The sequence below is a fragment of the Lichtheimia ornata genome, assembly GCF_029851405.1.
Source record: "Lichtheimia ornata isolate CBS 291.66 chromosome Unknown scaffold00103, whole genome shotgun sequence".
In the NCBI taxonomy this organism is placed as follows: domain Eukaryota; kingdom Fungi; phylum Mucoromycota; class Mucoromycetes; order Mucorales; family Lichtheimiaceae; genus Lichtheimia; species Lichtheimia ornata.
Genome location: NW_026695423.1, coordinates 1 through 24,600, shown reverse-complemented (window position 1 = coordinate 24,600; position 24,600 = coordinate 1). Strand labels below are relative to the sequence as shown.

The 24,600-nt window shown below is 44.3% G+C and overlaps 10 protein-coding genes across 10 annotated transcripts; 5 read left to right on the top strand and 5 right to left on the bottom strand.

The window, feature by feature from the left end:
* Positions 1-499: 499 nt before the first annotated feature.
* O0I10_011870 (uncharacterized protein) lies at positions 500-1,171 on the bottom strand (the record flags this gene model as incomplete). The annotated part of the gene is made up of 1 exon (XM_058491831.1): positions 500-1,171. The coding sequence occupies one exon, from the start codon at positions 1,169-1,171 to the stop codon at positions 500-502; it is 672 nt and encodes a 223-aa protein (XP_058337388.1).
* Positions 1,172-1,433: 262 nt separating this feature from the next.
* O0I10_011869 (uncharacterized protein) lies at positions 1,434-3,578 on the bottom strand (the record flags this gene model as incomplete). Its single annotated transcript, XM_058491830.1, has 2 exons — positions 1,434-1,579; positions 1,649-3,578. 2 exons carry the CDS (start codon positions 3,576-3,578, stop codon positions 1,434-1,436), a joined length of 2,076 nt encoding a protein of 691 aa, XP_058337387.1.
* A 2,383-nt stretch (positions 3,579-5,961) lies between these two features.
* Positions 5,962-6,340, bottom strand: O0I10_011868 (translation machinery-associated protein 7; the record flags this gene model as incomplete). Its single annotated transcript, XM_058491829.1, has 4 exons — positions 5,962-5,996; positions 6,059-6,146; positions 6,211-6,266; positions 6,325-6,340. 4 exons carry the CDS (start codon positions 6,338-6,340, stop codon positions 5,962-5,964), a joined length of 195 nt encoding a protein of 64 aa, XP_058337386.1.
* A 750-nt stretch (positions 6,341-7,090) lies between these two features.
* On the top strand, positions 7,091-10,853 carry O0I10_011867 (uncharacterized protein; the record flags this gene model as incomplete). The annotated part of the gene is made up of 3 exons (XM_058491828.1): positions 7,091-7,100; positions 7,160-10,544; positions 10,607-10,853. The coding sequence occupies 3 exons, from the start codon at positions 7,091-7,093 to the stop codon at positions 10,851-10,853; spliced, it is 3,642 nt and encodes a 1,213-aa protein (XP_058337385.1).
* A 240-nt stretch (positions 10,854-11,093) lies between these two features.
* On the top strand, positions 11,094-12,131 carry O0I10_011866 (uncharacterized protein; the record flags this gene model as incomplete). The annotated part of the gene is made up of 5 exons (XM_058491827.1): positions 11,094-11,152; positions 11,206-11,256; positions 11,328-11,562; positions 11,640-11,745; positions 11,821-12,131. 5 exons carry the CDS (start codon positions 11,094-11,096, stop codon positions 12,129-12,131), a joined length of 762 nt encoding a protein of 253 aa, XP_058337384.1.
* Positions 12,132-13,105: 974 nt separating this feature from the next.
* O0I10_011865 (acetyl-coenzyme A synthetase) lies at positions 13,106-15,276 on the top strand (the record flags this gene model as incomplete). Its single annotated transcript, XM_058491826.1, has 4 exons — positions 13,106-13,267; positions 13,323-13,472; positions 13,535-14,816; positions 14,879-15,276. The coding sequence occupies 4 exons, from the start codon at positions 13,106-13,108 to the stop codon at positions 15,274-15,276; spliced, it is 1,992 nt and encodes a 663-aa protein (XP_058337383.1).
* A 451-nt stretch (positions 15,277-15,727) lies between these two features.
* On the top strand, positions 15,728-16,707 carry O0I10_011864 (uncharacterized protein; the record flags this gene model as incomplete). The annotated part of the gene is made up of 4 exons (XM_058491825.1): positions 15,728-15,779; positions 15,834-16,219; positions 16,284-16,402; positions 16,494-16,707. The coding sequence occupies 4 exons, from the start codon at positions 15,728-15,730 to the stop codon at positions 16,705-16,707; spliced, it is 771 nt and encodes a 256-aa protein (XP_058337382.1).
* Positions 16,708-16,799: 92 nt separating this feature from the next.
* On the bottom strand, positions 16,800-17,540 carry O0I10_011863 (uncharacterized protein; the record flags this gene model as incomplete). Its single annotated transcript, XM_058491824.1, has 3 exons — positions 16,800-17,006; positions 17,077-17,163; positions 17,235-17,540. The coding sequence occupies 3 exons, from the start codon at positions 17,538-17,540 to the stop codon at positions 16,800-16,802; spliced, it is 600 nt and encodes a 199-aa protein (XP_058337381.1).
* A 241-nt stretch (positions 17,541-17,781) lies between these two features.
* O0I10_011862 (40S ribosomal protein S6-B) lies at positions 17,782-18,766 on the bottom strand (the record flags this gene model as incomplete). Its single annotated transcript, XM_058491823.1, has 3 exons — positions 17,782-18,436; positions 18,555-18,619; positions 18,761-18,766. 3 exons carry the CDS (start codon positions 18,764-18,766, stop codon positions 17,782-17,784), a joined length of 726 nt encoding a protein of 241 aa, XP_058337380.1.
* A 5,482-nt stretch (positions 18,767-24,248) lies between these two features.
* Positions 24,249-24,579, top strand: O0I10_011861 (uncharacterized protein; the record flags this gene model as incomplete). Its single annotated transcript, XM_058491822.1, has 3 exons — positions 24,249-24,278; positions 24,346-24,453; positions 24,512-24,579. Coding segments are annotated over 3 exons (206 nt in total), but the record flags the coding sequence as incomplete, so codon positions are not given.
* Positions 24,580-24,600: the final 21 nt, after the last annotated feature.

The window sequence follows — 24,600 nt, the reverse complement described above, 5'->3', positions numbered from 1 at the left end:
ATTATACATTTATTTGATCTTTGGGTTCATTTGACTACCGAGCTATAAGAATCCCCCTTTCGCATTCTTTTCGTATTATTACACCACGTCTCGCATATCACACGTATCATGTCAGCGAAACTGCTTGATACATGATAGACGACAAAATTTCCATATAGAGAACACGCTTCAAAGTGTACATTGTTTGATGTCTATGTATAGCTTTGTCCATGTAGAGTGCAATGCCACAAGTATAAAAGCATTTGGGAAGGTGTGGGGAGTGTAATTTCAATGCAAAGTGTGCAATTGTACCCATTCTCCGAAGGGGCAGAGGGGCGCATGGCAGCAAACACACTCCGAAAAAGCACATGAAAATGAGGATGATGGTGAGCACAAGACCCTGCTTTTTTATCATTTTACCACCCACACGTATTCATCCATAGATAGGAGCATGCTTTATAATAGTTCAATGATATATTTGGTATACAAAAGAGTGCTATAGTAAAATGAATGGATGGGATTAAAACAAACGACCTGATCGTCTTAGTGTCTTTGAAAAAGCTAAACTGGATACGGCAAAAACAAAGGTATCGAGGAGACCGGATCGTCGTAATGCCTTTACTGTCAGCGTTGTGCCTGATTGCCAAAACGATCGTGTATAAGTCCATGCTTGACCAAGAGCAACGAGAGCCAATACTAATAACGTGGATCGGTCTGTGGAGACTCGTTTGTGTCTAAGAGCCAGGCCTGTCAGGGTGGCAAAAGCAAGGTGCATGGTAGCAATGACACGAAGTGCGTCCTTGGCAACAGAGCCTCCTAGTCGTTGTGCCTGAGGTGCTTTCTTAATGACCAGTTTGCGTGCGCCCCATAAATGGTGCAAGAGATTGACGACAAGGGCCCAATTGTTGTTTTTTAAAAGGAAGCGAAAGAGGGCAATGCTCAACGATCGTACATGGCCTGCAATGAGTTGTCGTTTGGAAGGGGGTTGTTCAGGATCGTCATTGTTGGTTGACGAGATTGTGCTTTCAGCTGAACTTGTGGTGGTGCTGCTGCTCACAGAAAGTCGAGGAATAGGTTCAATAGAATGAGGAGAGAATGGTTTGTTGGCGGTGGTGGTGGTAGTTGGGTCTGTTGTTGATGACCATGTACTCAAAGGAGTGGTATAAGTATCATTATTATCATGTTGTATCATGCTTTGAAAAAAGTGGGAAAGAAGAGTGGTAAGCTCATTTTAGACGAAAACGGAAAGAGAAGATGTATTTGAAGGGAGCTCGGTTGCACATGAAAGGCTAGTTAATTTTGGCGTGTGTGAGGTGAGTGTGAGTGTGATTGTGATTGTGTGTGTGTGTGTGTGTGTTTGTACTAAGAAGAGTGATATGCTGGCGGATGCTATGTGCTGGGGGTAAACAAAAAAGAGAGATGAATAGATGTAATAAGAAGGGACTTTATGACTATTATGCGGCCGGCGCACTATGTCCACTAATGAATCCAGAACAAATAAGATCGTCTTCGTTCATGGTTAAAGGTGATGTGCCTGGTGACCACATGCAAACTCGGAATAATAACCGTCGTAATCGTTCATTGGAGTTTCGACATCCAGCTAATAAATAGAAATCATATGAGTCATTTGTTTTGTTGTTCATATAGCAATGGCGAAGAGTGGACTTACCCATAGCAGCACGTTCAAACCATAAAGCAGCCTGATGTAGATCAACTGTGCATCCAAGACCCTTTTCATAACAATTGCCAAGATGATATTGTGCAGCCACATGATCTTGTTCTGCTGCTCGCTTGAATATCTCAAAAGCAGCTGGTAAATCACGTTCAATGCCTGCGCCCGTTTGAAGATGGACACCCAACTTATCGAGAGCACGTGCATGGTTTTGTTGAGCAGCATGTTGATACCAATAGACAGCTTTACGATCATCCTTGTCGACACCGATACCATTGGCATAACAAAAGCCGAGATTGCATTGTGCCCAAGGATTTCGTTGACGTGCAGATTTGTGATACCAATAAACAGCACGAGAACAATCCTTTTTGACACCGAGTCCTTCTTCGTAACAGAATCCAAGCGAGTTTTGTGCCAATGCATTGCCTTGTTCAGCCGATCGACGGAACCATTTCACAGCTTCGCGTTCATTCTTTGGTACACCAATGCCGTTACGATAACAATAGCCGAGTGATAATTGTGCTGGTGCATGATTTTCCTCTGCTGACAAGTAATACCAAAACACGGCTTCTTGTTCATTGACGGTGACACCAATGCCGTTTTGATAGCAATAGCCAAGCGAATGGTATGCAAAAATGTTGCCTCGTTCAGCTGATCGTCGATACCATTTCACGGCTTCTTGTTCACTGCGTTCGACACCAATGCCGTTTTGATAACAAAAACCAAGATTGTGTTGTGCTCTTGCATGACCTTGGATAGCCGCTTTGCGATACCAATGAGCACCACGGGTATCATCCTTGGGGACACCAATGCCGTTTTGATAGCAGTAACCAAGGTTGCATTCAGCCCATGGATAGCCTTGTTCAGCCGAACGTTGGTACCAAACGGCTGCTTGATGTAAATCTTGTTTGACGCCAATGCCATCCTCGTAGCAGTAGCCAAGTGAATTTTGTGCAAATGCGTTGCCTTGTTCAGCCGACAATCGATACCACTTTACAGCTTCATGGACATCCTTGGCTACACCAATGCCATCTTCATAACAATAACCGACATTGTAAATGGCCACCGTTTCACCTTGAGCAGCTGCTAAGCGATACCAACGCATTGCTTCGGCATCATCCTTGGGAACACCAAAGCCTTCGCCATAGCAGTAACCAAGGATACCTTGACCACGTGGATTGCCTTGTTCAGCACTTGCCTTGTACCAACGAAAAGCCGCATGTTCATCTTTGGGCATGCCAACGCCGTCATGATAACAAACACCAAGCGCATATTGACACGCCGCATCATTGTCTAAAGTGGCTCCTTCCACAATCCAAGCAACAGGATTACTAGGTGCGATACGTCGCACTCGCTCAGCCCATTCCTCAGCTTCGGCTCGATCAATACGCACATGAGGTCGTCCGTATTTACGTAAAAAGGCTAAACGAGCCATTGCAAGGCCGTCTTGTTGTCGAGCTGCATCCAAATAATGCTGTTCGGATCGTACAAAATCCATTTCTATGCCGAGTCCAAATTCGTAGCAAAATCCAAGCACACCTTCAGCTTGTGCGTGACCCAATGCGGCGGCTCGTCGTAAATAAGTGATAGCCAAACTGGGTGCCTTTGGATAGCCTCGTCGACCAAAGAGATGGTTGTTGGCCAATTTGAAAATGAGACGTGCTGAATGGCTGTAATTGTGGTGCTTAGTGTTGGTGGTGCACAAGGGAGTCGATGGCGTGGCTGTTGTGGTTGACCGAGAAGGTAATGCAGGTCGTTCATCGTTCTTGTCGTCATGGGGATGGGGAGTTGTGGTGGTGGTCATTGCGCTTCGACTGGTGGAGGGTTGTGGTAAGTTGGTGTTGGTTTCCTTGTTGGCGTTGAGTTTGGTGAGCACCATTCTCGATCGCTGTAGGATGTTTGATAAAGGAACTGAAGGAGGGGACATGACAAAGAAGAAGGGAAAAAAAAGAGGGAAAAAAGGAAGGGAATGTGAGAAAAAGGATAATAAACGACCAAAATAACGCAGGTGACACTGGAGGTAGTTACTCTTCTTCATCATCTTTAACCCCCTGAACACTCGCCAATAAGGCCCGTCCCTGGAAGATCATCCTCCCTTTCATCCCCCGTTTCTTTTCTAAAACCTGGCCCATTATCTCATCGCTTACTAGTCACTTTTTACTCAGGGCCTGTTTCAAAGACATACTACACACCTCACTGCGCTTCTTTGTATACCGCGCACTTTTTGATGGGCTCCTTTAACCCAGTTCAGGGGTAACAATAATGCATGTTTGTTTAAAAAAGGCATTCTCTTTCTCTTCTTCCTCCTCCTCCTCATAATCAACCATTGTATTGATGTCTTTGTTCTCTCTCTCAAACAATCAGCACCAACACACACACACACAATAAACGCCGATGGCTGACTTTTTGCCATGTGGTGGTGATGGGGTCCTTGTTGGTCTACAACAGTGCCCCACTCCTCCCAATCCAGAAATAGCTTAATATATCGCTTTATCATCCAACCCATTTCTATTTTCATTTCGCGACAATAGGCCCACACAATCACTCACCAAATAAAATGTCGGCTGATTACCATTCATCAATGCTTGCAGCTTTCCTCGTGTGACATGCACATACATGCATCGATGATAATGATAATACAAAGACGTCCTTTTTCTAATCAGGTGCGTTTCCACATACTCACACACATAATAACAATAACAATCATCATTGAAAAAGTAATCCAGTTACCTGTTTTGGCAACATGTTATAATTACTTTTTGTTTTTGACAAGGGATTGAAACAGAGCTGTGATCGGATACTATCGCCGGGGATGTAAGCGCTAACACATCCATCGTAAATATAAAGCACCTATACCATATCAGAGATGGTGAATTGTTCCATTGTGTGATTCATACAAAGAGGTAGTAGCCATTGAGAATTCTGGACCCCTTTAGTAACAGCAAGAAGCACTTTTGCTATCTCTCTCTCTCTCACACACACTCACTCTACAATAAGATAGCTAGCTATGTCATAGCATGTTCACAGCAAATGTAGCACTTGTCTGTGAGGCGAGGCACACTTTGATACTTTCCATTCTTCCCATGATGTGTGTGTGGTGACACAGACCGATCGACGTATTCGTGACCGTTCTACCTTATTATCTTTTATTATGCGATGGATCATCCTACATCATAAGGGTCATGGTGGTGATGGTGGGGTTTAAACTTGATTAGGGGACTATTCTTCTTGAAGATGTTTCTTGATGTATTTGCTTGATGATAATAGGCGGTCGGTAAAAGAACCCATCATTATTAGCGTGGGAGGTATCGTTTTGGGCAGTTCCAGGCGATGTGTCCTTGGCTACCACAATAGGAGCAGGCCGAGTTTTCGTTGTTGTTACAGGCGAGTTGGACGTGCATAGTATGAGGTAAAAATGGCAATTGAATGTGGAGGAGAGATATTCACACACACAACATAGAACGAATCTTATCTTATCTTGTATAGTCTATTCGTGCTCTTATATATACCTGGTGGATGTGCAATAGAAAAGACTACAAGCTGATGATCGTGGCGGCCAATCGCACCGTTTGTTGTCTTTTGCTCGGGACCGGAAAGAACTTTAAGCCTACCTATATTTCCATTGTCAATTTGACCTTTTCAAGAAGACTTGTATTCTCAATTTTCTTAGTTTATCATTCTCCACATCGGCTTCTCCACACACAACACATACACAAACAAACGCTCATCGTGCATGTTGGATCGTGCGGCGGTGGCAGCAGCAGCAGCAGGTATCCTTTAGCTTCTTCTGCAACACGTCATTCACACAAGTAGTATATCTATATACGTCGTTGTCATCACTTGTAATTCCAATCTCGTATAGAAAAAAAGTTGATTTATTTGACGTATCAGCATCCCCTCCTCCTTTGCTGTTTGAACATGCAGAGCAAGCAAGCAACGTTTCATCTTTTGAAACATGTTGTTCATTACTCTGCCCTTGATGTCAACAGCAAAAATGCACGGATGTTATGCGTATCTATTTACTCGATCCATGCCACACACACACACACACACAACATGCCTTTGATATCAAGTTACACATGTCACCAGAAAGAAACCTAATACTTGCTATACATACACACACATACAACGAACATGAGACACACAGTAACTATGCATCAGGGGATTGTAAGCGGCACTCCATATCATCAACACCCATTGATGACGATATCCTTCTCCCAACATACATGAATACATTATCATAGTTTCCAGACTTGTCATCTTTATCTTGAGTAGTGTTGGCTAGCTGATGATGAAGATAGATAGATTGTCTATTTCTTGCCGCTCTTCTTGATGCCACCGCCCACTATACACACACATCAACATGAGATTAATCCACCTGTTTGCTTCTATGACACGTTGACTTACTCAAAGGACCCTTGCCAGCAGCCTTGGCTTGCATTTCCTTGAGCTTCTTGGCTTCCTCAGCCTTTTTCTTCTTGAAAGCAAGATCATCCTAATATAGCCCACCACACCACCTGTTAGTGGATTGGCGTTCTCTGATCAGCCAGCAAGCTTACCTCATCAAGCTCGTTGTTGTTCTTTTTCTTTTGCTTAAGTGGCTTGAGCTTTCCTCCTACGACAATGGGTCAGTTGCAATGTAGAAACCAAATCGCTGATCAGTCTATAGTCACCTTGACGACCGGACATTGTGTGTGTGTGTAGTATAGAAAAGGGTTGCCAGGAGCGGGTTGCTTGGTTGGAAAAGTTTTTGGCTGTGTCGCTCTCCACCAATCGTATCATGTGATGCAAGACGCCTTGAAGCACACCCCTTCTTTTTAAACGAGGTAGGTTATTGTGCCATACATTTTATCCATTATCCTTTTGCAAAAGTTCGTAGGCTATTTAAGAATATGGATACCAAGGGTTCATTCGTAGGATTAGGCTTCACATTCTTCATTTATCAATCATCGTGCTATCATCACCTCGTTGACAAATAAACGATTAGCAGGAATAGCTTGTTCTCGTACAATGCAATGCTCTTTGCTGCTCATTGGCTAAAGGCTCATGGTCATTAAGGGTATCATTGATCAGCACAATGTGTATATACGAATAATAAGACGATGTGTATTAGTGTGATAGATGAGCTTGATTTGGATCATGGAGAACAATGGTACAATCTTTATTTAAAAGTATTATAGATATCAAGTAGGGTATAGAGCTATGATACTGATAGCTTTAATTCGAATGTATAAAAGAAATGGTCCTACAGCATGGCATAGTGGGGGAGAGTGGGAGTGTGAGTGTGAGTAGTAGATCAAGTATGAGAGACACCGTCATTCTCAGCCAATGAGTTGGAAATCTGGTATTTTGGTTCAAGTGTCGCTTGAGTTGGCAGTCTTTACTTTTCACACACACACACACTCACTCAGCCCACCACATATATATACATACACCAATATGGGTGATGGTAAGTAGATCGCGAGCGATGGCACTTGTTTACTTGCATGCTGACGTTGACGTTGATAGACATTGAACAAGAAATCAAGGCAGCCCAAGCCAAGCGTAGGGAAATCACAGACAAAGATATCAGTGCTGCGGTACTGGAGAATGAGAGCCATGCGAGCATGACAGGGCTTTCCTATGACACGGATATTTACACCAAAGACAAATTCGAGGGCTATGCAACGTCGATTCCAGTGGGTGATGAGGATGACGAGGATATGGACGAACGCTACCGAGAAACGAATCGCAAACTGAATTCGATTACAGCATCCAAAGAGTTTCTCAATGAGGCCGTGCAAGGTGCTGACAGCCACGATCCGTTTGCCGAGACAGCACGAGAGAAACGTATTGCAGGACGACAAGATGAATATCACCAACGTCGATTCAATCGCATGTTATCACCTGAACGAGCCGATGCATTCGCCAAAGAAGACAACAAGGAGTCTCGTAGTTACGCTGAAGTGATTCGTGAAGCCGAACTGGAAAAGGAACAGCAACGTGTATTCCAAGCCATTGCACAAAAGAAACGGGATGAAGCACAAGCAGGCTCTTCTTCGGATAAGATGGCTGCTGATGTGCAAGCGACACCTGTTGCTGAAGGACCAAGAAAGAAACGACGATGGGATGTGGCTACGCCTATGCACACCAATGTGGAAGCGACACCCAAAGGACCAGCAAAACGATCACGATGGGATGCTACGCCTGTATCTACGGAGCGATCTGAATGGGATGCAACACCAAGAGCATCGGCTGGCACAAAACGCTCTCGATGGGATGCCACACCTGTGAGCACTGATATGCCTCAAGCCACGCCTGTCGGTGGTCTTGGCATGATGACGCCTACACCTACAGTGCCTTCAACACCTGAGGCCATGAATGCCATGCGATGGGAGCGTGAATTGGATGTTCGTAATCGTCCTTTATCAGATGAAGAATTGGATGCCATGTTTCCACAAACCGGTTACAAGATCTTGGAACCCCCTGCTGGCTATGAACCTATCCGCACACCTGCACGCAAGTTGATGGCTACACCTACACCTATGGGAGAGAGTGGATTTGTCATGCAAGAGGAAGCGCGTGGTGTTGTCATGGATGCTACAGCACCCCAAGAGATTCCTGGTGTAGGCGCATTGCCGTTTTTCAAGGATGAAGATATGCAACATTTCGGCAAATTGCTTGAGGAGAGGAATGAAGAGGAAATGTCAGTGGATGAACTCAAGGAACGAAAGATTATGCGATTGCTCTTGCGTATCAAGAATGGCACACCACCTATGCGTAAGACAGCTCTCAGACAAATCACCGACAAGGCACGTGATTTCGGTCCTGGTCCTTTGTTCAACCAAATCTTGCCATTGCTCATGTCACCCACCCTTGAGGATCAAGAACGTCATTTGCTCGTGAAGGTCATTGATCGTATCTTGTACAAGTTGGATGATTTGGTGCGTCCCTTTGTCCACAAGATCCTCGTTGTCATTGAACCCTTGCTTATTGATGAGGACTACTATGCTCGTGTTGAAGGTCGTGAAATCATCAGCAATGTATCCAAGGCAGCTGGTCTTCCTACCATGATTACCACCATGCGTCCTGATATTGATCATCCTGATGAATATGTTCGTAACACTACGGCGCGTGCATTCTCTGTGGTGGCATCGGCATTGGGTATTCCAGCATTGTTACCTTTCCTTAAGGCTGTATGTCGATCCAAAAAGTCATGGCAGGCACGACACACGGGTATCAAGATTGTGCAACAGATTGCTATCCTTATGGGCTGTGCCGTATTGCCCCATCTCAAGAATCTGGTCGAAGCCATTGCCCATGGTTTGGAAGATGAACAACAAAAGGTGCGCACCATTACAGCTTTGGCTATTGCTGCATTGGCTGAAGCAGCTGCTCCTTATGGTATTGAATCCTTTGATTCGGTGCTCAAGCCATTGTGGACGGGTATTCGTAAGCATCGTGGCAAGGGTTTGGCAGCTTTCCTCAAGGCCATTGGCTACATTATCCCCTTGATGGATGATGAGTATGCCAACTATTACACCAAAGAAGTCATGGTGATCTTGATCCGTGAATTCCAGTCACCCGATGAGGAAATGAAAAAGATCGTGCTCAAGGTCGTCAAGCAGTGTGCTGCCACAGATGGTGTACAGCCTGCCTATATCAAGGAAGAGATCTTACCCGAGTTTTTCAAGCACTTTTGGGTGCGTCGTATGGCATTGGATCGCCGCAACTACAAGCAATTGGTGGAAACGACCGTTGAATTGGCCAACAAGGTGGGCGTATCCGAAATTGTCAGCCGTATCGTGAACGATCTCAAGGATGAGAGCGAGCCCTATCGCAAGATGGTTATGGAAACGATTGAAAACATTGTCTCGAATTTGGGTGCTGCTGATATTGATCCTCGTTTGGAAGAATTGTTGATTGATGGTATCTTGTACGCATTCCAAGAACAAACAGCCGAGGATGTGGTCATGCTCAATGGTTTTGGTACCGTGGTGAATGCGCTCGGTATGCGTATCAAGCCGTACCTGCAGCAAATTTGTTACACCATTCTTTGGCGTCTCAACAACAAGTCAGCACGTGTGCGTCAACAAGCCGCCGATTTGATTTCACGTATTGCCGTGGTCATGAAGACATGTGGTGAAGAAAAGCTCATGAACCAACTTGGTCAAATCTTGTACGAATACTTGGGTGAAGAGTATCCTGAGGTGTTGGGTTCTATTTTGGGTGCTCTCAAGAGTATTGTCAATGTGATTGGTATGGCCAGCATGACGCCACCCATCAAGGATCTATTGCCACGTTTGACTCCTATTCTTCGCAATCGTCATGAAAAGGTGCAAGAGAACTGTATTGATTTGGTGGGTCGTATCGCTGATCGTGGTGCTGAATATGTCTCTGCTCGAGAATGGATGCGTGTTTGTTTCGAGTTGCTCGATTTGCTCAAGGCTCACAAGAAGGGTATTCGTCGTGCATCAGTGAATACATTCGGTTACATCGCCAAAGCCATTGGTCCACAGGATGTGTTGGCTACTTTGCTCAACAATCTCAAGGTGCAAGAACGTCAAAATCGTGTGTGTACAACTGTTGCTATTGCCATTGTCGCCGAAACGTGTGCTCCCTTCACCGTATTGCCAGCATTGATGAACGAATACCGTGTCCCTGAGCTCAATGTCCAAAACGGTGTTCTCAAGTCCATGTCCTTTATCTTTGAATATGTGGGTGAGATGGGCAAGGATTATATCATGGCTGTTACTCCCTTGTTGGAAGATGCTCTTATGGATCGTGATTTGGTGCACAGACAAACGGCATGTACAACTATCAAGCACATGGCACTGGGTGTCGTTGGTTTGGGATGTGAAGAGCCATTACGCCACTTGCTCAATTACATTTGGCCCAACATTTTCGAGACGAGGTAAGTTGTCCCTCTTCTCCCTCTTTTATTACTTTTACTAACCCTCTATTTGCTATACATAGTCCACACGTTATCAATGCTGTTATGGAGGCCATTGAAGGTATTCGGGTTGCCTTAGGACCTGCCACTATTTTGCAATACACCATGCAAGGTCTATTCCATCCAGCTCGCAAGGTGCGTGAGGTTTATTGGAAGATCTACAATAGTCTCTACATTGGCAATCAAGATTCTTTGGTGCCCTATTATCCACGCATCGACGACGATGATCATAACCGATATCAACGCTATGAACTGGACTATGTCTTGTAATTCTTCTTCCTTTGCCCATTCATCTTTTTCATCCTCCCCTCATAACATTCATGTCGCTTCTTTTCTTTTCCCTTTTTTGCTTTATTCAACAATAAAAGAAATACCTTCAGATCGAATCGATTTGATGCAAATGAGACATTTCGAGTCTAGACACCTTATTCGTATTGAGACTCAACTTGCCTAAATCGGGCCCCTCCATCTTCAAGTGCAACAGGCTTTTCACTTTGTAGCTCACACATCATGGCAACCAAGTCCGCATTTAAGCGATTGACAAAGGAATACATGGAGATTGAGAAGAAGTAGGTTTATTCACTCTTTCAAGCATAGAATCCAAGCTTACATTTTGAGCTAGTCCTCCACCTTTCATCGTCGCCAAACCATTGGAGAGTAACATTTTGGAATGGTAAGGAAAAGAAGCCCTACTTTACTAAGCAAACACCTCTTGACAAAGACATACCTACTGCATCTCTATAGGCATTATGTGATTCGTGGTCCACCTGATACACCTTATGAAGGCGGTGAATACTATGGACGATTGACGTTCCCATCTGAGTATCCATTCAAGCCGCCTGCCATTCGCATGACGACCCCTTCTGGACGCTTCCAACCCGACACACGTCTTTGTTTGACTATGAGCGACTTTCATCCTAGTTTATGGAATCCTAGCTGGTCGGTTGCCACTATTTTGAATGGTCTATTGAGTTTCATGGTAGGTGGTTTTTTATTTTATCATCTATTTCACATGTGTGTGCTTTCATCTATTTTAACTCGGTGACATTGAAATAGACTACCGATGAGACGACTACCGGAAGTATCAAAACCACAGATGCAGAGAAGCGTGTCTTTGCAGCACGATCACACCGAATCAATCTAAAGAATGCAAAGTTCAAAGGTAAAGAGTGGGAAAAGGACCAAGGCGAAAAGAAAGAGAGAGATGGCTGATGATGATGATGATCCTATTTAAAAGAGGTGTTTCCTGAATTGTGTACACTCGAGTTGGCACCTTTACCCAATGCACCAACGAAGCCATCCACTACGCAAAGGATAGTGCGTCCCAAGCCATCTCAACAACAACAATCTCCTGGTACTACTACAACACAACAACAACATCATCATCAACAACATCCACAGCAACAAACGGCAATAGCCAGAACTGTTAGTCAATGGCGTCGATGGGCGTTGATCCTTGTGGTCTTTATTTACCTCGTTCTCTCAAAGTTGGCTGCAAGGTCAACCACCACAGCAACAACAACCCCTGGCACTGGTGGCGAGCTGTAAAACCAACCTATACCATCCATGACTCTCTCTTTCTTTCTTCAGCATCACCATTAGTCTTCTTCTTTCTCTCTCTCTCTCTCACCCTTCCAAATCTATATAGCTTTGGATGATCAATGAATGATGATTTTGTACATACAATTTCTTTTTATGATCGGCTTTGGAACAACAACAAGGGGTACGAATCAAACGGACATGATTGTTTGTATGATGGGCGTTTTATTATTATACATGTGGAGGAGGAGGTGGTGGTGGTGGATGAGGAGGAGTAAGTACATACAGGACCCAGGATCTTGTCTATATGTAAGGATTGGCTTGCCTTTGTGTTTTGGAAATAAAGGAGGAGAGTGTGTGCTCGACATGCACATTTAAGCAAAAAGAGGCTAAACAAAGAAACCATGTTGCTGTTACATACACATACACATACACACACACATGTACATAATGAGCTGGTTTCATTATTATTCATAACGAGAGAGAGAAGGGGTCGTACAAAATACAAGCTTATGGAGCAGATGATGATAATAATGGGCAACTTTTATTTTCGGAAGGAGGTGAAACCGCATGATGGGGTTCATCCACACACTGCCGTCGTCGTGTGATAAGGGGGGTCATGTGCTGCCTACTTGCTTTTTCCCTTTTTGCAGATTAGACGCAAGGTACAGGTGCCCATGCACGTACACACGCATCCATCCGGCGGATTGGCGTAGTAGGGCTAACTCAAGCATATTATTACTACTACAACACTATACGACCATGATCATGGACTTTATCATATCACACACCATAGACAAAGAGCACCAGGGTATAGTTGAAATGACACGAAGGAAAAGTAAAAAGCATCTTTATCAATTGACAAGCGGTGATACAAGATAAAAAAAACCCTGTAATGCAAGTTACAGTCGATAAGCTTTAAAAAGCTAATCACGTTGGGATTTTTTTGATTCGTATCTCTTTTTCTTTTTCTTTTCTACATCATGACCATCCAAGACGACAGCAAGAGCGGTGAAGCTGTTTATCCAGTACCTTCTCGCTTGTTGGCTGGTGGTAGTTGCCCCACTCCACATGTAGTCGGCATGGATCAATACAAGAAAATGTGGGAGGAAAGCGTGAATGATCCTGATACCTTTTTTTCCAAGGCAGGTACTCATTACTTTAAAAATCCTAAATGGGCTCTAATGGTATTCATCTTAGTTGGCACAAGACTTGTTGACATGGTCCAAGCCCTTCACCAAGGTGCGTAGTGGTGGTTTCCATGAAGGTGACGTGGCATGGTTTCCCGACGGTGAATTGAATGCAAGCTATAATTGCATTGACCGACATGCACTTGTAAACCCTGATAAGGTAAGTAAAGAGGATCACACACAAAACCAACATGGGACATAACAACGTTTACTACTACTTAGGTGGCTATTATCCATGAAGGGGATGAACCTGACAATGTCGTCAAGATCACGTACCAACAACTGTTGCAGCACGTGTCGCGTGTGGCCAATGTACTCAAATCCTTGGGTGTACGCAAGGGAGACAATGTGTGCATTTACATGCCTATGATTCCAGAAGCTGTGTATGCCATGCTTGCGTGTACTCGTATTGGTGCTTTGCACTCTGTGGTGTTTGCTGGTTTCTCCTCTGATTCGTTACGTGATCGTATTCTTGATTGTGGTGCACGTGTGGTCCTTACAGCTGATGAAGGTCGACGTGGTGGTAAAAACATTGCCACCAAGCGCATTGTGGATACGGCTGTCAATGAGTCTCCTTGTGTACAACATGTGCTTGTGTGCCGACGTACTGGATCAGAAATCCCATGGACCGCAAGTCGTGATAAATGGTGGCATGAAGAAACAGCCAAAGCACGTCCCTATTGTCCCCCTGAGAGCATGAATGCTGAAGATCCTATGTTTTTGCTCTACACATCAGGATCCACAGGCACACCCAAAGGTGTGCTTCACACCACAGGCGGTTATTTGGTGGGTGCTGCAGCTACTGTGAAATACGTTTTTGATTATCATGCCGAAGCAGGCGATGTGCACGCGTGTATGGCGGATATTGGTTGGATCACAGGCCATACATACATTGTTTATGGTCCACTCCTCAATGGTGCCACCACCTTGTTGTTCGAATCCACACCTACTTACCCTGATCCATCTCGATTTTGGCAAGTCATTGCACGACACAAGGTCACCCAATTTTATACAGCACCTACGGCTATTCGCGCATTGCGTCGTCTTGGTGATCAATGGTTACAGGAACATGACTTGTCGTCGTTGAGAGTAATTGGATCTGTGGGTGAACCTATCAACCCAGAAGCTTGGCAGTGGTACAATGAACAAGTTGGCAAGGGTCAATGCGCAGTGGTTGACACCTATTGGCAAACTGAAACGGGATCCATTATTGTTACTCCATTGCCTGGTGTTACATCCACAAAGCCAGGTTCAGCTACTTTGCCTTTCTTTGGTATCAAGCCTGTTATTCTTGATCCTGTCTCTGGCAAAGAATTGGAAGAAAATGATGTCACGGGTGTCTTGGCCATTGCTCAACCTTGGCCATCCATGGCTCGTACCGTTTACAATAACCATCATCGATACCTTGATACCTACTTGTATCCTTACAAGGGCTACTACTTTACCGGTGATGGCGCATCTCGTGACAAGGATGGCTACATTTGGATCCGTGGTCGTGTGGATGGTAAGTATAATAGCTTTTCTCCTCAAAGACAATCCTCCTCATTGACAACAACTTTTATGTAGACGTGATCAATGTATCTGGTCATCGATTATCAACGGCTGAAATTGAATCGGCCCTGATCCTTCATAATGCAGTTGCTGAAGCTGCGGTGGTTGGCGGAAACGATGATTTGACTGGCCAATGTATTCATGCCTTTGTCACTCTCAAACCCAATGTGGAAGTAGCTGAGGGTCTTGATAAGGAACTTGTATTGCAAGTACGCAAAGTCATCGGTCCTTTTGCCACACCCAAACGTATCTACATTGTCGGTGATCTTCCAAAAACTCGCTCGGGCAAGATTATGCGTCGCATTCTACGCAAAATTGTCAATAATGAATCTGATCAACTTGGTGATACATCTACTCTTGCTGAACCAGCGGTCGTGCAATCGCTCATTGATAAGGTCAAGTCGTCGTCGTAACAAGACATGTACTTTTTTTATTGTCAACAGAGCAAAAGATAATAAAACGACTATGTATGTATGTGTGGAGAAGAGGAGATCTGATAGACACATGTGTAATCGGGAAAGTCGGAACTCTAATGAGATGGTTGCGATCAGGTACTTGTCATCATATATATATAGCATCCCATGCATCATTTGATGATATGGCCAAATTGATTAATAGAGTACTCAATGTCATTGTTGAAGGATGGTGATATGGATAAGCATTAAATCACGACATACATGGTAACGACAAGTTTATTTTGTAAGCTTACTAGTGCAAGGGCAAATGTTGAAGGGTCGTGGGAAGCTGATGCAACCATGTGATTCACGAAAGGCAGCCGTGACGTTCTCGGTTCAAGCAGGATTGACCTTGTTACACTCTTCTTTTCTCTTTACTTTTATCTCTCTTTCGCTCTCTCTTTCCAACATGTCCTCACCTTTGCGCATTTTCGTTCCTGTCAAGCGTGTCATTGACTTTGGTAAACTTCGGCAATGGAGCTTCAAGACGTTATTTGTAACTGTATATTGAATAGCTGTCAAGGTGCGCGTGAACCCAGCCAAGACCGATGTCGACCGCAATGTCAAGCATAGCATGAACCCCTTTGATGAAATTGCTGTTGAAGAGGCTGTGCGTATCAAGGAGAAAGCTCCAAAGACTGAAGTGGTGGCTATTTCATGTGGTTCAGCCAAGGCACAGGAAACTTTGCGTACGGCTCTTGCTATGGGCGCTGACCGTGCTGTGCACGTTGAAGTCAAGGATGATAGCACATTGCAACCCCTCGCTGTCGCCAAATTGCTTCAAGCCTTTGCCAACAAGGAAGAAAAGAAGCCTGATCTCTTTATTCTCGGCAAACAAGCCATCGATGATGATAGCAACCAAACCGGTCAAATGCTTGCTGGTTTATTGAATTGGCCCCAGGTAACAAAAAGCGTATAGAGTGGGAAGGAAGAGACATGGATACTGATAGGTATACATATATTAGACTACCTTTGCTTCCAAGGTTGATATTGAAGCCCAATCACTCAAGGTCACTCGTGAGATTGACGGTGGTCTCGAAACCATTTCTACAAAGATGCCGGCCATCATCACCACTGATTTGCGGTAAGGGCGATAGGGGAATGATGGTGATGGGTGTGGGAAAAAAATAATGTCAGGGCCAATCGTTGCTGATGATTTCCGGGTACCTTTATAGTTTGAACGAGCCTCGTTATGCATCTCTTCCCAATATCATGAAGGCCAAGAAGAAGCCTCTTGTCAAGATCACTCCTGAAGATCTCGGTGTGGACATCTCTCCTCGTCTCCAAACCTTGAAGGTGGAGGAACCTGCTAAGCGCCAAGGTGGTCGTAAGGTTGAAAATGTGGATGAATTGCTTGACAAGTTGAAGAATGAGGCCAAGGTTTTGTAAGCGTTAGAGTATTTATATATACACACACACCCAAACATCCAACGATTGTTGTTACAAAGAAAAAGCATCTTTTATATCCCAACCAACATTTTTTATTGCTGCTGGAGGAGTTGTTCATTGAGTACTTTGACAAAGATATCAGCGGGAGCAGTGGTGAAAAAGGTGCCTGGGTAAATGTGACTCTTCCATGCAGGATGAAGCATGATATGGCAACAACCAACGTTTTGGATATCATAATGGGTCAAAGCATGGGTTGCTTGAACATCGGGATAGGGTGATGGACCAGGGGGGCTTCTAAGCTGGTAATGTAATGTGCGCGTGAGAAAAACTGGATAGATGGAGAGAATAATGGTGTCATTAAAGTCCTACCGGAAACCCAGATGCTGGATCCGTCAAATCTGCCCACATGCCCAAAGAATGTAGCCGATCAATCATGCGACCACCCCATTCAATAAACTACAACATTGGATCCGTTTATCAATGCCATTGTCGTCATCATCATCATCACTCGTATAATGATTACTTACATTTTCCAACTTGAATTCTCTTTCCTCTTCAATCTCTGGTGTTGAGCCAACCAAATCATGCTTGCAACGCTGTACGATTGGTATCACCAATAATTCTTTACGTTGTCGAACTGATAATTGAGGGAACACCGTATCCATTTCACGCATAAAACGAGTCGAAGGCGAGTATACAGTGTATTCGAATTCGGAACCATTGTATATGAATCGTGATGCTGGAATGAGACATTCGGTCTTTTTAGCTGGTTTGCTGGATCGAGTAGAGGAAGGCGAAGTAGTGGTCTCGTTTGCTGTAAGAGCGGTTGCCATGGTATCTATGTCTATGTACTATCTATAAGAAAAAGCGGAGGAAAGAAAGAAAGAGAAAGAGAGATCTAATCTCTGTGGTGTTGCCTCATCTAGCATATGAAAAAGCCACCCCCCTTAGAGATAATGACACTCACCAACCATTCCCTTCCTTATTCGATAATACCATTATCACCATTTGCCATCCATTATTTCTTTTTGATGAATACTTTTTTTAATTGAGATATGAGTGGGTCGAATGCATTTAAGCAGAGCTAGACTTTTGCATGGACGAGGTGCGACGACGCTCAAGCTTGGCTTCCTTGGCTTGCTTGGTACGCTTAGCAAGAAGTTGCTTGTACTCGGCAGCGGCTTCCTTGGCGGCAACATTGCGTCTACGCTTAAGAGCCTTTCTGCGGCGTTCACGTTGAAGGGTGACGGGAGTGACAAGACGTTGGATCTTGGGAGCCTTGGTGTAGGGCTTCTTTTCAGGGTTCTTGGGTTGAACTTCACGACGAATGACATACTTGCGAACATCATCCTCCTTGCTCAAGTTGAAGAACTTGCGGATCTTGGAAGCACGCTTGGGACCAAGACGCTTGGGAACGGTCTTGTCGGTAAGGCCGGGAATGTCTTGCTCACCTTGCTTGACAACAACAAGAGAAAGAACAGACAAATCGCTGGAAACGATACAGCCACGAACAGACTTTCTCTTACGCTCACCAGTACGGCGAGGACGGTAGCACGAGTGGCCCTTGCTCAACAACAAGCGAACACGGTGGGGCAAAAGAACACCTTGCTTCATAGGGAAACCTTGCTTATCGTTACCACCAGTGATACGGAAGACATAGCCCTTGAACTCATCGCCAATGGAGTCACCAGGAACTTCCTGCGACATGCGCTTGTCATAAAAGACACGACTATAACGATAATGGATGCGTCAGTTTTACTGATAATGCTGAAATAGGGTACGTCGTGTGTGTATATGTGTGTATATGCGTATGGGTTGTAATATGGCGATTGGAAACTGATGCTTACACGCGACGTTCATCGTCGATTTCGAAAAGCTTCTGACAGCCAGTGGCTGGGTTGGCAATGTTGAGCTATAGAACAAGTAAGGTTGTATCAGCCATCAATTCTCATCCATCCTCTATTCAATCAATCATCCATCCATCCATTCACTCATTCATCCATCCATTCCCCCCATTGTTATCCATTTCCACCTATTGACATGTTGACTTTACCTTCATGATTAGGAAAGAGGGTCTTCTCAAAGCCGCCTGCACCAACCTGCTATGGCACCTCCCACTGCTCCTCCGTCAACCAATTGCAATTCCCCGCCATATTGTCCCCGCCTAGAAGAAATCACGTGAGCACATACACAACCCCTCAGCTCATACCTGGATCGATTCTTTAATCATTTTTGTTATACGACACGCACGTGTATGGCACACGTCAATGATAGCGGTTTCATATCATAGTTTTCTTTAAAGAATTTTATAAACATTTTCTAGTTCATGGATGGATGATACATAATGCATATACTACGAGGAGAGCTGGGGCAAAATGATACATCTTCAATACGGGTGATAAGAGAAAGGAATAGGTAGCAATGGCGTATGTAGAGAAGCGGTCGTTATCGTTGTATAGTGTAATACCTTTGGTGACGATAAAGAAGAATGCTGCATGATGTGTCATATTCATCACTGTTTTGGTCGTCTTGTACGCCTTGTAAAGTATCCTTCACCATAGCCTTCATATGCCACACCACGGTTATCCGCTTGTGATGTGTCTTACAAACACTTCCTCGCATACAGGGAATTCGAATGTGGGCAATTTGGTTAAACAACTTGTTATTAGCCTTCGGGAGAGTCACCTATACTCACCATCATCCAGCAATCAGCATTAAATAGATACTTCAAAACTCGCCACTTACCACTTATCACAAAGCCAGCCGTACGCACATGGCTTGTTGATTCGGAGAGCACTCTACGAGCAAGCACATCATATCCTTGAGTAGTTTTGGTAGCTTGATGATGTTTCCTTCCTTGATTGCTTTTGTGTCTCTCATATCACTACTGACACCGCACTCTACATAGCCGTATTCTTGAACAGCATGTCCACTTTATGGCCAACACTCTTGCGAATTAGGCCTTTTAACGGATCGATACGACGCTGTGCACTGACACGCTGACTCGAAGCCATGCTTGAGAAGGTAGCTTTAATAAAAGGAATATGAGTGTGTGATTCATCATGCAAGATCATTAGGCTTTTACCTTATTACACGAATACAATATCGCAATACAACGACAATTAAAGTAGGCAAACAATAAACGACTGAGAATGACCACAAAGATCAGCTTTAATCCATAAGGTTAGCTGCAAGTAACAAGGATCATACATCGAGGTACCCACATGAACTTGGCTTGATGGTGTAAGCAATCAAAGTGATATGATAGAGGAAAGAGATATGTGAGAGTGCGATGGTGCACGACAACATCCTTTTATTGTGCATGTTGGTGGGCGTGTGAAAAGAGGGAAGAATGATAAATATTTATTGGGGATGATGCATCAATTGATAAATTGGGTCGGGTACATTCACCAAGGATGGTTCTGCTTTTCTGATAACAAAGAGCCCAGCCGTGGTAGTTGTCCATGCATGTACTCGACCATGATGAGGGTTGATATCCATGCCAACGAATTTGTTGTCAAGACTCTTTACATCGCAACGGCTTATTGTGTTCCACGTCTCCAAGGATCATTGGCTGGTTGAAAAGTGTGAATCGAAAAGTCGAATTGATAGGACATGGTGATGTGGATGCTTATCAAGTGGATATGGTAAGGGATCAGCATCACCAATTGAATCAGGTACGAGTGAATCACGTATAGAGTCCACGGGTGTCATTGTTTCATTGTATTCTTGGTTGCTGCCGCCATAAACGTACTCATCCATGATTACGAAATAGCTGCTTCATGCATTGATACGAGTAATTCAATTCATCCGTGGCTGTACAATAAACACCTTTCGTCAATGCCATCACATCCATCCATCACATCATCCTCAGCCGTACCCACGTGACATGATCCCATCCTTCCTGCTGACAACTTGCCAAGTCACCAAAGCAACATTCCAGGTCCTCTCATTACTGTACCTGATTGCATCCATCCATTGCAAACTTGATAAGAAAGAGCTACTCTCATCGCTGCAGGTATATTTCCTTTTCCATCCCTCTGTTATAATTCACTGGCTTGGTCATTTTCTACCACAGCTCAACCAGGTCAAGAATGCATGCATTGCTTGATGGCTGATATGGCATCATCCATACTAAATGAGCCAAGAGATCCAACTCTGTCAATGTACCCGATTCCTTCCATCCCATATCCTCAAAACGATATCCATATCCATATCCATAAGAAGTCGTATGTATTGAAAACAAGTTGCTACACGTAAATAAAGCTGCTTCTATATGATGGCTATCGGCTGTCCACGTGAAAAGGGCTGCAAGACACGTTGCTGCATGTAACTTGAGACAATGGAGTAAGCCCTTGCTAAGAGCAGCTGCTGTAATGAATGCTGTTACGATTGATTGTGGCAGAGGAATGTGCAAGAGGGTGTGTAGTATCAAGAGACGCGTGTGTTGTAGAAGAGTGACAAGAAAGCTCTGTACACGCCATGGACTTGCCATTCAGTCAAAGACAATCGGATCACGATAGTTGTAGGATTGACATGATGGGTTGAAGCAGAGTAATCGTTCGCAGGTGGTAGTTGTATGCTTGAATGGGGCAACAGATGAGAATAGGAGGAAGAGGAAAGAAGTTGAGTGAAAGAAGTGGAAATCATTAGATCGGACACCTCATGTATAAATGCATGTACACTGTACATCCAAAGTTGATACTGAGACTTCCCATCTCAAACCTCAAACTTTCACACAAGATGCTCTTGGACATGCTGATCACGTTGATCTAAAAAAGAGCTCATGTTCCATTTGAAAATTTGGAATGGGAGGGTATAATGTGGGTTTACTATGTAAGTCGGAAATGGATGTCAGCGCCAGATTCATGATTTACGGAAATAGTATGCATTACCTTGGGATTCCCCATTTCGAACCTGAAACTTTGTCGGAAGGTTCGCTGCAACATGCTGATCAACTTCATTCATTTAAAAGTCGCAGATTTCATTGTGAAGATTTAAAATGCGGGGCTGTCCATATGATGGATGATGAGAACAAAAGAGCGGACGGCCCACCGCCCCGAAGTTGCCCACCTCCAACTTGAAAATTGGTCAGAAGGGTGCTCCGAGCATGCTGATCAACAATTTTCTAATAAAAACTTCATGCTTCATTTGAAAATCTGGAATGGGAGCGTCCAAAAGTTTGAAAGACGAAGACATTCGCAGGGTCTGTCTTTCAAGAATTGACATGTTTGCTGTTCCAGCGTAGCTCACTCAAATCGGCTCGGATCAAGAAACTCGAATGATGGAAATGATGGGCTGGAGCAGGAGAATCGTTCCTATGCAGTGGATCTCGCAACAACACTGATTGTGAGGAAATGGCTGATAGCGCGCAATATATGGACTATTGTGGATAGACCATAAAGTATAATCCATCAATCCTTCCAGTCATGCAAAGTAGCTGTGTTGCACAAAGAGGCCCCTCTGCATCTTTTGCTCTGTCAGGGTCTAGCTACTTGACAATGAACAAAGACCACTCTTCATATAGCATCACGCTTACAAACATAAAGGCGCCTGTATCTCCAAACTTTACAATGAAACGTGGGGTTTTGAATACAGCAATGTGCTCGGCTTGGCCAACAGCACCTTGTGTGAAAGTTTCGCGTTCAATGTCGCAAACAGCCCAAAAGATATTTTTTGGTCGTCGTCGTCGAAGAGGTCGACCCCCAGATCCAGTTTGGCTGGTAGCGACATGGCGAAATCTGGGATTGGCAAGCTTGATCGTGAAACTTTCACACAAGGTGCTGTTGGCCAGGCCGATCCTATTGCGCTAATAAAAACCCCACGTTTCATTGTGAAATCTTGAGATACATGCACCTCTATGTTTGTAAGCGTGATGCTATATGACAAGTGGTCTTTGTTCATTGCCAAGTAGCTAGACCCTGGAGAGCCAAAGATGCAGAAGGACCTCTTTGGGTAACTCAGCTAAAAAGTCAGGACTTCAGGGACAATGCATGAAAGGTACGCAACCCTCACTTTTATGTCATACATTGGCAGCTGATAGCCACTTTTGTGCATTCCCAACTTTTGTGCATTCCATTGTAGGTGGACGATGCTCCTGCTCCAGACATTCATTTCCATGATTAAAGTAGGTTGATCCGAGCTGATTTGGTTGAGTTACGCTCACACAAGATTACATCGGTTGAGCTACATCGAGCGTGCTTTATGTCCAGAGTGATGTAATCTCTCTTTGACCGTAGCTTAGTCAAATCAGCTCGGATCAACTTACTTTAATCATGGAAACGAATGTCTAGAGCAGGGGCATCGTTCCCATGCAGTGGATCTCGCAACAATGATGATTGGATAAAAGTGGCCGTTAGCTAGCAAACATGCCTGTTCCTAGACGATCCATAATGTAATTATACATTGACCCTTCCATTCATACAAACGTAGCTGTGTTACACAACACGACCCTCTGCATCTTTTGCTCTGTCAGGGTCCACCTACTTTACATTAAACAAAGACCACTTCTCATATAGCATCACGCTTACAAACATAAAGGTGCCTGTATCTCCAAACTCTACAATGAAACGTGGGGTTTTGAATAGAGCAATGTGCTCGGCTTGGCCAACAGCACCTTGTGTGAAAGTTTCGCGTTCAATGTCGTAAATAGCCCAAAAAATATTTTTTGGTTGTCGTCGTCGAAGAGGTCGACCCCCAGATCAAATTTGGCTGGTAGCGACATTGCGAAATCTGGGATCGCCAACCACGATGAACTTCATACTTTGACACAAGATTCCTTTGACCCCGACAAGCACGTTGATCTATTAAAGAGCCCACGTTTGCTTGTAAAGTTTGGAGATACAGGCGTCTTTATGTTTTACCTATGCTGTAAGCGTGATCAAGTTGCTTTTTCCTAGTGATGGTGTCGGCTGCATTAACGGAAAGATGGAGAGCTGAGTGAAATGGCACGTGGTGGTTACACAAACACGTCCTTGATAGGTTGCTGCACAAATGCATGATGATGATGATTACCTTTTGTGAAGGTGCGGATACAACATCTAATAAAGCAGATAATCAATGTGATGGTTTATACGCACATATCTCACATATGGATGCATGCATATAATACACTCACGTTGGGTGTTGGGAAAGAGGTTGAACTGCATAAAAGGATTTAAGCTGCATTGATGCGCACGGGCCTACTGTAACTGACGCCGGTCCCCTGCCATATTAATGGGATTATGGATAGCTTGATTACAAGGAGTAGTGGTTATTCTTATTGACCCAAATGTATAGGATATTGCTGGTGTGCATATTCACAGCAGTAACTGCAGCAGGCAGGGTGGGGTGGAGTGCACGAATTGAGAACAACGAGAGCGAAGACAAAGAACCTCCCCTTCTCCTCTCCCGCTTCACAAAGAAAGGTAAGCTTACCTCCATTTACAAAGTACACCGCATTGACAGCTGCCATTGCTGCCTTCAATGCATAGCGTCGATGGGTGAACAGGTGGTCAATGACGACGCTTTCCAGTTGCACCTAGTACGCGCGCGATCTACCCATGACTCAAGCTTCCATTGCAATACAACATGTACGTTCAATCGCTGCAGCTCTTTTATTATTAAAGTTGGACATCGTGGTCTAAACTTCACGTGTAGATTGCTATTCTCTCGTTCATACAAGATCTAAAAGGTGCATCGCGTGTATTCATTCCCGAGCTGTCCACAAAGAGAGTTCCCAACACGTCTTCACATTGCCTCTTTTGGGTAGGCTGACAAGGAAAGCAAAAGCAGTGGTTGTTATCTCACATTCCATTTATCATAGATTGAACATGCTGGATGGTGGTACCTGTGGCAGCAACAACAAGGCTTTGATATCGAAACAAGAACGCTGTACGTTGGCTCAATGGTATG